This window comes from Myotis yumanensis, unplaced genomic scaffold (assembly GCF_028538775.1).
Source record: "Myotis yumanensis isolate MYYU_CA2020_CCGP unplaced genomic scaffold, mMyoYum1.0.hap1 SCAF_2, whole genome shotgun sequence".
Classification (NCBI taxonomy): Eukaryota; Metazoa; Chordata; class Mammalia; order Chiroptera; family Vespertilionidae; genus Myotis; species Myotis yumanensis.
The window spans coordinates 199,029,899-199,044,563 of record NW_027223753.1 but is presented as its reverse complement, the minus strand read 5'-3'; the positions used below and the strand labels follow the sequence as shown (position 1 = coordinate 199,044,563).

The 14,665-nt window shown below is 35.8% G+C and overlaps 1 protein-coding gene across 26 annotated transcripts in view; it reads left to right on the top strand.

Moving 5' to 3' along the window:
- MBNL1 (muscleblind like splicing regulator 1) overlaps positions 1-14,665 on the top strand; it is a 195,814-nt gene that overhangs the window by 170,434 nt on the left and 10,715 nt on the right. For 14 of the 26 annotated variants that reach the window (XM_070406976.1, XM_070406956.1, XM_070406962.1 and 11 more), the window contains 4 exons: positions 7,746-8,003; positions 9,142-9,195; positions 10,079-10,232; positions 14,259-14,294. In XM_070406976.1, coding sequence (XP_070263077.1) covers positions 7,746-8,003; positions 9,142-9,195; positions 10,079-10,232; positions 14,259-14,294 — 502 coding nt within the window. The remainder of the gene's footprint in view (positions 1-7,745; positions 8,004-9,141; positions 9,196-10,078; positions 10,233-14,258; positions 14,295-14,665) is intronic. The other 12 variants (XM_070406966.1, XM_070406958.1, XM_070406977.1 and 9 more) reach the window with 3 other exon arrangements.

Genomic DNA, 14,665 nt, shown 5'->3' with positions numbered 1-14,665 from the left:
GGAGCTGCTTTGTGTATTTTGTCTGTCGTATTTCGCAATAGTCACAACAAATGACTTCTGCTGTGTTGACTTCATTTCCTTTTAACCTGAATCCCACTTCTCTCAATGCCTGGTGGTGGGGCGGCTTCCTGTCTTCTTCTGGTTAACTGGATCTGATCCAGTGTCACCGTTACAGCCTGTTAGGCTATTGCACTGTGAGGCTCAGGGGCATGTCTTCCTGCTCAGCACTTGGGATTTTAGACATTCATATCTTCAGGTTACTTCCTCTCATGCTAATTGCACTCCAGATTGGAGTCTAAACGACATGGCAATGAGTGCACACACTTATTTGCTAATTGGCCACGTGTTTAGTTATTGGGGTTTAAATCTATACTCTATTTTTTTTTTCCCTCAAGGAACTCTGAAGTACATGTTTGAATTTTGAATTCCTTTGGAGGTGGAAAAGAATTTAAATCAGTTAAAATAATGGCTGATTTGTCTTGCCACTTCCTTCTTTTTGCTACAACTTATTAGACAATAAATAAATTTAAAAATATCATAGATTTATCAGCCTTCTGGTTCTTATATAATTGCTTGGATGAACTGACATGTATTTACAGCACCCAATGTGATTCTATAAAAAAAGGTTAAATTGGAAAGCAGGAATCCAAGGATTAGTGCTAGTGATACTGTTAATTAGGTGAGTGAGCTTGAGTCAAATTTCTCATGTTCTCTAAACTTCATATTCCACACATAAAATTAGGGGATTGTACTGGATAACCTCTAAGATCACTTCCAGTTAGAACATTCTGGGGACATTTAGGGAATTTTCTTCTTTTTAATGCCAGCCACAAGCTTTTGAAAGTTTATTTTATATGCTGGTGTCCCCCCAAAAAATGCATACACATTTAGCAGCTGATAACTCAATTTTGAAAATGAAATGTATTTTAATAAACACTGCCTTTATAATCATTCAAAGTGTGTGTATACATTTTGGGGACAGTGTGTGTGAGTGTGTGAGAAATAGACACATAAGCTTTATACCAATATTCATATTATCCATTCTTTGTTGGATATCTTTTAAGAGACTTGCTACATTGTAAAAAGCCAGCTTTCTTGGTTTTCTCTAATGAGGAGCAAAAGTCTTAAATATCAGTAACAGTGGCTTTTAGAATTCCATTTTGTGACCTTGGGTTGCCTTTTTGTAATTTCTAGGCAGCTTTTTATTTTTGAATTATTTTAAGAAATTGTTAAAATCTATAAGTACTGGAAAGAACTGAGGTTTTTATTCCAGGCCCTGCTTCATTATGAAGAAGTATTTGACTTAGTGTCAAGAGACACAGAAACACAGTAATTATTTTATGGTGCAGAAAGGATCCTTAAATGCATTCATTCTCTTATTTGTTCAACAATATCCAATGAACAACTATTGGACATCTTTCAAGTTAAAAGTAATGTGAGGGAAATCTTTGATATCTAACTGCTATCTGATCAACAACCAAAAAAGGTCCACACCAGAGGAGTCCAGCTCATGAATGATGCCCAATAGCTGTTATATGAATGAATGAATGAATGAATGAGTCAATCAAACAATCAATCAGTTAATCAGTTGATCACAAAAAGACATGTACTCTTATTCAGAGTTCAGGATAACCCAACAGAGAAATTAAAACATGAGAAATGTTTAGCTTTTGTTAGCATTCTCCTTGGGAACATGTTTAAAGTTTGAGCATTCCAAGTATAAAATATAACATCTTGTTCATGGCCCAAGTCCTTGGGATGATTATTAAAAATGCAGGGCCTCATCCCCAAAGACTGTTTCAGGTCTGCAGTGGGCCTCTGGAGCTTTTTCACAGTTCACCAGGCACATCGAAATGCAAAGAGTCCACGGTACTCTTCCCCCAATGGATGCCAGCATCTCTTCTCTAAGTCCCAACTTTCCATCATTTACCTCATGTACAGTTATTTGTGGCTCTGAATTAAAAACATGCCTCCTCCAATTCACTCAACATCCTACAGTTGTTGCTGAAAACATGATGAAGAGCATAATAAAATGTTTTAGGTAAACAATGATTATTCTCTTAAGGACTAGTATGCATGCATATAAGCATAACCAATGGACATAAGCCACTGGGGGGTAGGGGAGGCTGGGGGAAGGTCAAGGGGGGGAAAAAGAAGGAGACATATGTAATACCCTTTGTAATACTTTAAGCAATAAAAAAAAAATTCCATTAGAATAAAAAAAAACCCACAATGATTATGAAGGTAATTCATACCACATAATAGCATTAATCAAAGAAAAGCAAACCAATGGCCACCTATTTCAGATGCTGATGAGGAGAGAAGATTTCCATTTGGTTGACAGTATCATTTTTATATCAGCAGTATGAGAAAAGCATACAAAGTATTTCATGGAAGGTGGACAAATGACTTGGCTTCTGATATCTTCAGCTAGAGTTTGTTTTAAAATAAGTTATTCTTGTGCTGAAGGTTTTATTCTACTAAGGTAATCATGGCATGGTGTTCTAATTCAGGCCCCTAGGTTCTGGGTGCGTCTACTTACGTTGACACACAAAAAAGACTCTAGGCAATATATTTTTACTAGAGGCCTGGTGCACAAAATTTGCTCATGGGTAGGGTCCCTAGGCCTGGCCACCGATCAAGGCCAATTAGGGCCTTCTAGCTGCCGGCTGGGGCCCTCCTTCCTATTGCCAGCCAGGGCTGCTGGCCAGGGCCTTCCTTCTTTCCGTGCCACCCTCTGGTGGTCAGCACACGTCATAGCGAGCGATCGAACTCCAAGTCTCCCAGTCAAACTCCCACAGGGACAATTTGCATATAAGCCTTTTAAATATGTAGATATGATTTAAATGATTTAACCCTCATTTAGCTTTATGTGCTTTTTTTGGTTTGTTAATTGATGTCATATTTTTAATCATATATGATACCTATTAACTAAACAAAAAAGAGCACATAAAACTAAATGAGGGTTAACGTGACAGTAAAAGCAAGCCTAGGTTGGGATGGTCCATTGAATATAAAAGACATCCAATTAAAAAAATTAGAAAAGCAACTGCTTTTAAGGTAAGGAATGCTTATTGATAGGATTATTTTTAATTTTGTATGTTCACAGAGGATGTTTGGGTACTGCTTGTATGATACTTTAGTTTACCTAGAAAATCGCTAAGAAATCTTAACAGTTCTGTGCACACAGGTTTACATAGTTTAAACATATTTTTAAATCTATAATAAAGCTTTAGAATGGTTCTTAAAAGTGTACTTGCATCCTTGTTTAAACCATCTAATGTACTATGTTCCTGTCAATTATTTCTCTTGTGATTAGAGAGATGGCAGAGTTGTAATTTGTTTCAAGGTTTGAACCTTGGTTTGGTCACTCAGTTTTGCTGTTCTTCCTCTTTCTTTACCCAAGCTAACACTAAAATTTCTCCATTTTTCCTGTTACTTAAAAAGAATAATAAAAGGAACTACAGATTTGAACATTTTGGCATATTGATGAGCTTCTTTCATAGATATTTGTATTTTCCTGTCCTTTTGGTTTGCACATTTGGAATAAATAAATTAAAACGTGGCAGTAGATTTAATATGAAATTTGTTTTAGTTGGTCATTTATGTATATTCAGATATGATTTTTTTAAATCACATTAAGTCAAATTACACATTCTTAGCTGTGTCATCTATAGAAATAGGCTTGTGTTCTCTGGCCTAATGCTAATGATGGGTTCTTCTTTGTAGATTTCAAAGAAAACTCATGTTTGTTCTTAACAGAAGTCCTCTGAGATAGACGAAATGGGTGTCTTTTTCTTTGTGTGTTTTTTTTTTTTAAAGAAAAAATGAGATTCACATAGACTAAATTTGTACAATTATTAGATAACAGATTAAAACTAGATATTATGTCACCAGATATTTATCTTGGGAAATTTAATTGTATAATAACTACCTAAGATCATTTCCCTGAATCACCAGATTTGTAAAATGGGGAGATTTTAACCCTTTTGAATTGAAAATACAGATAATTTCTCTGCATTAAATTATATGCTCATGACCAGTAATGCTGAGGATAATTATAAAATCGATTATCCAGTATTCTTTTTAATGTGCTGTGCTAGCTCAAGCTTAATAAAAAATAAAGTCCATGATACTTATTGTTGACCAACAGGTATGTATATGTCTTTGAATATGCTCCTTAAAATTGACCATTAGGTTTAAAATTACTTCCCAAAATATTATTAGTAAAATGGACGGAGTCCCTGTTTCTTGTTATAATTAGCTTCCTGTTCCTGCTTTTGGATGTTATTCTCCAAAGATGAGTCAGTTTAATATGTTGAGCACAAATCATGTTACTGGAATTGATCTCTCCTTAAGAACATGCAGTTGACTGTCATGTTTTGAATAAGTTCAAACATTGCTATTAATTTCCTTGGAATCCCAAGGTCTTAACTTGCAGAGAACTGCTGAATTTAATTCTACTGCTGAGTTTCGTCATGTTTATATAAAATTAGAGATCAAATAACAGAACTGTCTATTTTAACCAGACATGTATGGTGTGTTTTAAGCTATCTATAAATTTTCTCAGTATTCTCAAGGAATCGTATAGGTAGCTAGTGAGTGTAGGAACTAGAACCCAAGATTTCTGATTATAAACTCTATCCTTTTTCCATTGTACCACTGCTATTTAATCAACAGAAGCAGCTTTATAGAGAATTAATTCACATTTCTTTGAGAAGTTTTTCTGATTATTTTTTATTCCATAGAGTTTTTTTGGAAATGAAATGTAGTACTTAAGTGTTTTCAGTGAATATTTTCATTGAAATGATGCTTTTTGTCATGAAAGAACCTCTTATTCATTTTCTATGCAAATATTTAAAACTTACCTGATTTAAATAACAAATCCTGCCTTAATACTTATAGAGTAAAAGACTCAACCAATATTCTTCTTGATTGAAGCTTATTATGTGTCTAGCTAAATGGATGGAATTATTTTAATCTAGGTTTAAAAAGCCACTTACTGAACTATAAAAAGTACTTATACTGTTGATCCTCTAATGCCATTTCTGTACATTTATCTTTAGAAAATGATCAGAAAATGCCTATAGTCATGAATGTATTCTTTGCAATATTTATGGTATTTGGGAATATTGGAAATGATTTGGATGTTCTCTGAAAGTTACCTATATGATACACATCTATTTGATGGAATTCGATGCAGCCATAGAAAAATGATTACCGTGGACACTTAGTAAAATGAAAAGTGTTTAGCAAAAGCAGGTCACAGAGTAGGAGCTATGCAGACGACTGCATGAGATTAGAAAAAGCACCGTAATGTTGTTAGGGTTTTCAAATTTAGTTTTACCTTCTGTGTTCCAAATTGTACAACTTCTTATCCAGATTTGAATCACAAGATCAAATTTGTTGAAATTTTGTGTGTCAATTATATTTTGCTAATAGAATTCTATATCTAAGAGATTTCTTTTGGGGATCAGCAGAGTCTAAAGTTTTCTTGCATTTATCAGAGAAATCAGGCCAAACCAGCCCCTCTGGCCTGTAGCTCGCACAAGTACAGGTTTTCACAAGAGATTTTTACTTCTTCTTTACTTTTCAAAGACAAGAATAATGGGAGAACAGCTATTTCAGTATATTTCTTCTGTTTCATTTCCCATGTCTGGGAAAACCTTAATCTGGGGTGGGGGACGGAGAAAGAAAGAAACAGACAACACATATCATTCAAAAGCATTTGATGAAATTATTTGAAGTTCAGAAAAGGGTGGCTTCAGAACAAATTCTAAACTAATTGCTAGTTACAAACTCTGCTTAGTTTCAGAATTCTCCCTTATTGCATCCCACAAGCAAGTACAAAATTGTAATAAATCATTACAATAAACCTATAAATGTAATGGAATAAAATAGGGTTGTCAGTAACTTCCTAAGTCATATTTATATTCTTTTTTTTTTAAGTCCTCACCTGAGGATATTTTTTAATCGATTTTTTTAGAGAGAGTGGAGGGGAGGGAGGGAGAGAAAGAGAGAGGAGAGAGACACATCAGTTGGTTGCCTCCTGCATGCACCCTGATCAGGACCTGGGATCAAGCCGGCAACCATGTCTGGGAATCGAACCCGAGACCCTTGGGTCCAGGGCTAATGCTCTAACCACTGAGAAAACAGGCCAGGGACATATTTGTATTCTGGATATCTCTCAGATTATCTAGCACAGAATAGTTTATTCAATGATTTTTTTAAATTAAATAAATTGAATGAGGTGGTGAATAGAGTTGGCTCATTGGTAGGTATGTGGAATACAAAGCTTTAGCTAGTTTGAGGTTTCCAAATAGTGCAAGATGTCATTTCTAATGTTCTTTTCAAGATGTAGCATGATGCAGATTACACAGTCCTTTTTAAAGGAAGCAGACAATAGGATATGAATATAATGGGGAAAAGATCTAAAATGAAATGTGATCATTTTATGTACACACATCCAAGAAAACCTCTGCTTTTAAAATAGTAACAGGATTCCCGTTCCTCTTTCTTGCTGAACTCCAAAATAAAGTGCTCGGGTCTTTATTTGCTCAGTTGTAAAAACAGTGAAAACTAAAAACCATTTCCTTGAAGCCTGAAGCAGGAACATGAAAATGTTAAAAGAACATTCCATGTTTTAGAAGGCCCTCTTGTGGTAAAGAGGTCAAACTATCCCAAATGAAGACAGTTTTGGAAACCTGACAGGAGCAGCCACCATGACAGACTTTATTAATAATAATAGTAAGAGTCGACATTGAGCAAATGAATGCGAAATAATCCATTTTCACCTTTCCTCCTTGGTCCCCATGGCAAAATTGAAAGACATAAAACAGATAGGCAATAACAAAAACGAATCTTTTGCCACCTGCTTTATATAACTACCAAGTAAATCTCTAATGATAAAAAAAAAAAGCTCCTGGCAACATTTTACTAAAAAGCTATCAAATTTTGCTTTATACATTTTCACTTGAGAGTAATTTCAGATTAGCACAAACGTTGCAAAAATAGAACTGAGTGTTCCTGCCTGTTCTTCACCCAACTTACCTAAATAGTAACATCTTACATAACCATAGAGCCATTTATAAAACCAGATTAGCATTGCTATGCTGCCGTTAGCCAATCTACAGAGCTTAATCAGGTTTCATCATTTGTCTTAACAGCATCCTTTCTCTGACTCCAGAGCTGTCCAATCTGCGCCTTTCTCTGTCTTTCATGACCTTGACCTTTTGGAAGAGTACTGGTCAGTTATTTTGTAAAATATCCTCCCATTTCAAGTGTGTCTGCAGTTTCCTCGTGATTACTTTCAGGTTATGCATTCTCAGCAGTCATACAACCAAAGCGATGGTGTGCCCTTTTTTCAGTGCCTCGTAAAAGTAGGTACTTGAACATCTTGTTACCGGTGATGTTAACTTTGATCACCTGGAGTCTGCCAGACTCCTGTACTGCAATGTTGCTATTTTTTTTTCCCTTCGTAACTAATAAATATACCCACATATTTTATGTTAGGTGTTTAACGTAATTAGTATCATAAATGCATTTTCCTGCTCATGGACATTCTACTGAAAAGGAGGAATTTTTCAAGCTATTTTGTTCTCTGTTTGCAAATGCTCGTTTCCCTTTTCATCTGTGGCCTTCTCTCACCAGTCTTGCACTGTCAGTGAAAATCCTCAAGACAGATTCAACTTGTTCCATGTTGACTGACCACCCCCCCCCCCCCCTTGCGCTTCATAACCTTGTAGGTATGTCGAGAGTACCAGCGTGGCAATTGCAACCGAGGAGAAAGCGATTGTCGGTTTGCTCATCCTGCTGACAGCACAATGATTGACACCAATGACAACACCGTCACCGTGTGTATGGATTACATCAAAGGGAGATGCTCTCGGGAAAAGTGCAAATACTTTCATCCTCCTGCACATCTGCAAGCCAAGATCAAGGCTGCCCAATACCAGGTCAACCAGGCTGCAGCAGCACAGGCTGCAGCCACCGCAGCTGCCATGGTGAGTAGGCACACCAGCCCACTCCTTGTTAGCAAAGTGAACAAGTGTCTCTGACGACAGGCTCTTCCTTTATTAACCTTGTTTATTTATTTATTTATTTTTTTGCTGAAGATATGTTTGTTCAGGTATCCCAGACAATACCTAATGCAGTTACCGTTCACAAAAGTGAGGGTAACTCCTCAAATGGTTTCACATTGCTTCTACCTTTGGCCTAACTCTTAATACTCTGTCTTACTCTGGATGGTAGGGTCTCTGACATTTCTGCTTTGTAAAGAACACCTGTCTCCTTTTCAGTTTAACGATATTGCCATCTCTGGTGCTCTTAGGTCTGCGTGCCATCTGATCAGCCAGTGTTCTTCTTTGGTGCGCTCTTCTGTACACCATGGCTCTTCTCTCTCTCTATATATATATCTTGCTTTTAACAGTCACATAATCTGAAACTATTTAGGAGAATTGCTCCCACAAAATTGTTTTTAGCATTAGCTGCAAGATTCGAACCACGTAGGCTCTCTAGATTGTCTTAAATAATATTATGGCATAAACATAATTGTAAAAGGAGAGATGCTTAATGATGCCATTCTCTAGAAAGGAGAAAAAGAGGAGATAGAAATGGGATCATTTAGAATAGATATGAAACTCTGGTCTGAAGGTAAATTTTGAGGTGATCTCATAGCTGATTTTAATGAGCCCAGTCTTTGTTCTTCGCTTAGCTATTTTAATGTTGTCCCTTTCTATACATAAATATATGACTCGACCATTAAAATAGTCTTAAAGCACAATTATCACGAGAGAGGTCTTTTCTGTGTTTGTTTATGGATACTTGAGCAAAAATACAGAAGGCTGACTCTCTCCTCTCTTCCTTTCACTTTTTTTTTTTCTGTTAGAGTATCTTGTTTGTAATTAACTACAAAGAGGAGTTATCCTCCCAATAACAACTCAGTAGTGCCCTTATTGTGCATGCTTAGTCTTGTTATTCGTTGTATATGGCATTCCGATGATTTGTTTTTTTATTTGTTTTTTCTCACCTACCCAAAAATGCACTGCTGCCCCCATGATGCACCTCTGCTTGCTGTTTATGTTAATGCGCTTGAACCCCACTGGCCCATTGCCATCATGTGCTCGCTGCCTGCTAATTAAGACTCAGTCGGCTGTCAAATCACTGAAGCGACCCCTCGAGGCAACCTTTGACCTGGTACTATGACCTTTCACCTTTTAGCTTGGCATGTAGCTTTGTTGTAGATACAAGTTTTTTTTTTATAGTCAATTTTAATATATATAAATATATATTTTCTGTTATAAAGTTGCAAAGTACAATGAAAAACTGAGTGTGGTTTCCTGACAAAACTAGTGGAAAGACTATATAATCTAAGTACCTGGATGGATATCATACAATGAAAGATTCTGAAAGCCCAGCAGCCCACATTCAGTTTAACTACATTGTAGAACGTTCAAATGAAATACTTCAAGGACATTGAAATTGTAATTTTGACTGTATATTTATGTACCTCTTTGGTTAGCATGGCTTTAGCGATAGAATTATTTACTTTTTAATATTTAAAGTTCAGTGTTCAAGAAAAAAAAAAAAAAACTTGCATGCTCTGGGACATTTGCATGTCTAGGTAGAGCTGGGGGCGGGGCAGAGTGGGATCAGTTTTTATTTGACCTGTTTCATTCACTCCGTACAATTAACGATTAACCTTGCTTATACTTGTCAATCCTCATGGAGCTCACAGTGCAGCTTTTCTTCTCTTCCTAAATCAGTGGCTTCTCAGAGAAAGCCCGAAGCATTATGGGACTTAAAACACTTAACGCATTGTAACAAGTGCTCATGAACTAGTGGGGTTTTTGTTGTTTTTGTTTTTGATAAAAATAATGCTTCCTTTAAAGCTTTTATCTTGCGTTTGTTTTAAAAATTGTTTGTTTATTGGATCCGCCCCCCCCCCCCCCCATGGGTAGTTAAGTGCTCTGCTGCTTGCTTGCTCATGCTTCCTAACAATTTTAGCCTTCAACTGATTTTTCTTTTTTCTTTTTCTCTTTTTACTGGTATTTGTTTTTTATACTCGTTCACTAAACAGGGAATTCCTCAAGCTGTACTTCCCCCATTACCAAAGAGGCCTGCTCTTGAAAAAACCAACGGTGCCACCGCAGTCTTTAACACTGGTATTTTCCAATACCAACAGGCTCTAGCCAACATGCAGTTACAACAGCATACAGCATTTCTCCCACCAGGTAAGGGGTTTGAGTCTGTTTATACATGAATCAGCCAATCCACATAGTGTCCTACTGGTAGAGCAGATAAACCAGCCGTGCCCTCAATTTGTTGTTAGTCATAAATAAGGTGGAAGGTAAGGTGCAACAGTGAGAACTTCTCGGAGGTATCTCATGTGGTTTTCCTTAGAGACCAAGAATTATAGCTTCATGAACCATGGATGAAAGATCAGTGATGTTTTATGTACTTATTTTTGTTTGTGCAATTTAGAATTGAAATGTAGTGCTTTTTGTTTTTTCTTTCCTCAAACGTCTTGTATGTGTGTCAGGCTACTGTATGACACTTTTCTGCTATAAGACCCCTTTGCCTTCATGATTCCATAGAGTCCATTCGAATTCTTTGAAATGACACCTTCAGTTTTGATTTTTGATTTGTCAGCCCTTCTGTTCTCAAGGTGGAGAATAAAAACCTGACTGTATTCTAGGGCTCTTAAAAGTGCTCTCTTCAGTACCAATCAGTGCATGGCTTACGATCACAATTGATCCTAAACTAATATTGAAATAGCTGTAAGTGCCCAGTGAAAATAACATTTATTCTTGAGTCGTGCATTTGTTGATTTCGACTTAGACACATAAACACTCTAGAACCATCCACAAGGTTATGAAATTTAAAAACATAAACTAATCAGTCATTTACTGATCTGGATATTTATTTTAAGTCGTTCTTCATCTACTTCAGAAAATACATATTAATTTCCTTGTAATCTGAAATTCAACTAACCAGAGACTAAGACCATTTTCCTCTTTACCTCTTAACCTTACAAAAAAAATTACCATGGGTTTTGAGACTTATTTAATAAAGTAATTTTTATTTTTTTAGTTAAATTAATACATTTTTAATAGGTGTATCAAAGATCCAGACCCATTTGTATATGACAGTATTGGCAGTGCATTAAGTTCATAATACCATGAGGGAATGTGATCATTTATTTTTTTAATAATAAAAAAGAATTATATTCTCATTAATTTTCACTAAGCACAATTTTTTATATTGTACATCTTTGGAAACTGGTCATCCATATATAGAATATGTAGTAGCACTCAATGAGCTAGAATATTCCACTAACTGAAATAGCCCACACTCTAGGCACTGTAAATAAACCATATTTGTACTCATAAAATAATATCTATCAAATTGAAGTTTGTTCATTTTCAAATTAAAATAAAACCATTTAGATCTGTAGGGTATTTTTTTTTGTATTCTGAGTTAAAAATCACATTTATCTTATATTTTATAATATTAAAACATATTCTTCAACATATGTAATTTTCCAGAGATTTCTGAAATTAATCTTTTTGCTCTTGTTAAAATTGCCATGCCCCTAAATTTATGCTGTCTCCAACACAAAATCCATCAATTTTTCTATAGTCAGATCTCTAGATAAAATTTCAGCCGAAATCGGTTTGGCTCAGTGGATAGAGCATCAGCCTGCGGACTGAAAGGTCCCAGGTTCGATTCCGGTCAAGGGCATGTACCTGGGTTGCGGGCACATCCCCAGTAGGAGATGTGCAGGAGGCAGCTGATCGATGTTTCTCTCTTATCGATGTTTCTAACTCTCTATCTCTCTCCCTTCCTCTCTGTAAAAAATCAATAAAATATATTTTTAAAAAAATTTCAAAGAATTACACCTAATACTTATCATAATATACCTACATAAGCTTGAATTATCACATCTAAATTTGAACCTCCAACCAATTCTCCATTGTTTCTTTTTCTCTCTCCTATTTCTTTTCCTTCTCCTTGAAGTAATTTTAACTATGCATACATCTCAGTTGTAAATTTTTTCCTAGTTATCTTTCCTATATCGTCATACAGATCGATTTAAAAATTTAGTCTTAAAAAGTGATGTAATTAAAGTAATGCACTCCTCAGAAACATGCCATCCTGCCATGCAAATATCTTTCATGGGGGAAATTTGAAATTGACAAATACAGTCATTTAAATTTGGTCTTGTGCTGAATATTGAGGGAAAATAATGTAATTGGCTATTTGTGCATCATTATAAGTAAATCAAACCATTTGATGTTAAAATGGACATCATGATCATTTCAAAAGTGATTTTTGTTTTTGGTAAGTGGGTCCTACAGCATTATGTCTTCATATTTGTGAGTTATTGCACCCTAGCTAGTATTTTCATTGCTGCCTTATGTTTATTCGCTGCAAACCCCACCCCAAACTGTGTGCATTGGTTATAATGGTAATGAGGAAGATAACTCAAACTAAAATTCAAATAATAAAAGCTTCAGGGTTTTAGAGAGATAGGGTAAGGTTAACTCATTTTCAGCATGTGCAGGCTTAATTATGCATGGGGTGAAATATAGTAGGCAAACTGCAGCATAATTACAAATAAGAAATTTAAAACATAAAACCTTTGCAATATTTAAACTAGGTTTGATGTTCCTAAAATACCATGTTATTCTTTGTCACTCATCTCTTCACCCTCTCGCCCTCCCATTAGAGGATAATGCTTTCACAGGATCTAGACTCAGTTGTACAGTATTCAGTTTTGCTTGCTCTACTGTCTCAAAGTTACGTCCCTGTGATTGCCGGTTTGTTTTGTTGTCTTTCACAAGTCTTTGACTCAGTAGCTGTAGCAAGTGGCAGAGGTCTTCAGGTGCCTTAAATAATGCCCATCGCTGTTATAGAACTCCACCTGAGACGATGCCTCCTGAGCTCCATTACCGAGTTTAATCACGGCTCATTGTGCCCACAGTCTAATTGTGATCACAGACTCACTGCAGCTGTCCCAGGGATGCCTGTGGAGGAGTCGGTGGTTGTCAATGGCAGCTTTGTTTTGTAGTGCTGTCTCTGACAAGACTCAATTGGCAGATATTTTTCTAACAAATGTTCATCCCAGATGCTGCTAGTATGTAAATAGGATGTGCCAAGATTCAGATAGAAGTGTAAAATCATTGGAAATATTAACATCTCAAAGTCTAAAATAATCTCATAGAAAGAACAGGGATTCTGTAGTTGAGAAGGTGCCCTGTACTTGGCAAAATAAATTAGATTTTTTAATGTTTATATGTGACAAAGAAACAGGAATATATATGTACTGTTAACATCATGGTCGAGCAATTGTGAACATCAGTGCTAACACCGCATATGTAATGTATGTATCTTCGTTATCTCCCATTCAGGGTTTTTACTGAAGTCTAATTACCAATTTTTGTGTGTGAAATTTGCTAGAATATTTGCTATTCCAAGAAGTCCTGAGGGTCTAAACCAGCAAAGAAACCTAGTCTGTTTTCCTGGATACCAAGTAAACCAATTTGAAACATGAAAGTACCCCCTCTAAATATTCTTCCTGCATTTAAATTCCGAGCTCAGGCAGTACAGAGATTTCACTTTCTCTTTACCCATAATTCATTGCTTGGTATCCCTCCAAATAAAATGCCCATGTGGATGATCACAAGCGCTTGCATGTCCGTGTGGTTGCTGCTACAGTGAACAGGAAAGTAAAACCAAGGGAATGAAAATGAATGTTTTGGTTTCCATACATTGTTAAGTCAGCTTTGTGCACTGAATTATTCAGCATTTTAATAATAAATAATATGTTTAATTATTTAACATGTGCTCAATATAAAGAAAATGTTAATGAGTTCATATGTGAAAGTCAGAAATGGCAAAGTGGCAAGGTGGCTAGTCACCAGGTTAAAACAAGACAAACGACAGTATTATTTTTAAAAGAATTAAGGTGGTTTAGATTTTTCCCCCAAATACTTGTATTTAATAAGGCAGCAATTAGGAGAACCAAAGTGTACCAGCAGACAGTTGAACTGGCTTTTATTCTTCACTCGAGACTAGTTCTAATTGATCACTGTGCTATTGTATGATTTGATTGTGCTGACAGTTACATGCCACTGTTCCCATAATAACAATTTTTCTTCTTTGTTCAAATGAATTTCCTAATTACACGTGTGATGGGATGTTTTAATTCTTTTCCCTTTCAAATCCACCTTCCTGTTGCAATGCATGATGGGCAGGCTCAATATTGTGCATGACACCCGCTACAAGTGTTGGTAGGTGCCAGCTTTGTTTCTTGATTATCTTAAACCTATGGTGCACCTCACAGCCCCTCAAAATCCACTGCTAAGTTTAACTTATATCTATTGGGCAAGTCCATTTCCCTTTTACTAACACCTGTCAATTAAATGTCATTTTCTATTTAATTGACATGGACTCACATAAATGTTTTCTTTACACACAACTTTCCTTTAGTCACCTTTGGTGGATTTTGATTGGACTATGAGTTCTAGTGTGTAAAAAAATCTATCTCATAAAAGTAATATATTGTATATTTTTATAATAGTAAATAAGAAAAATTACTTTCATTCAGTTAACTATATATATATATATATAAGAAGTAATTACCTGTATGTTGACTTAGATT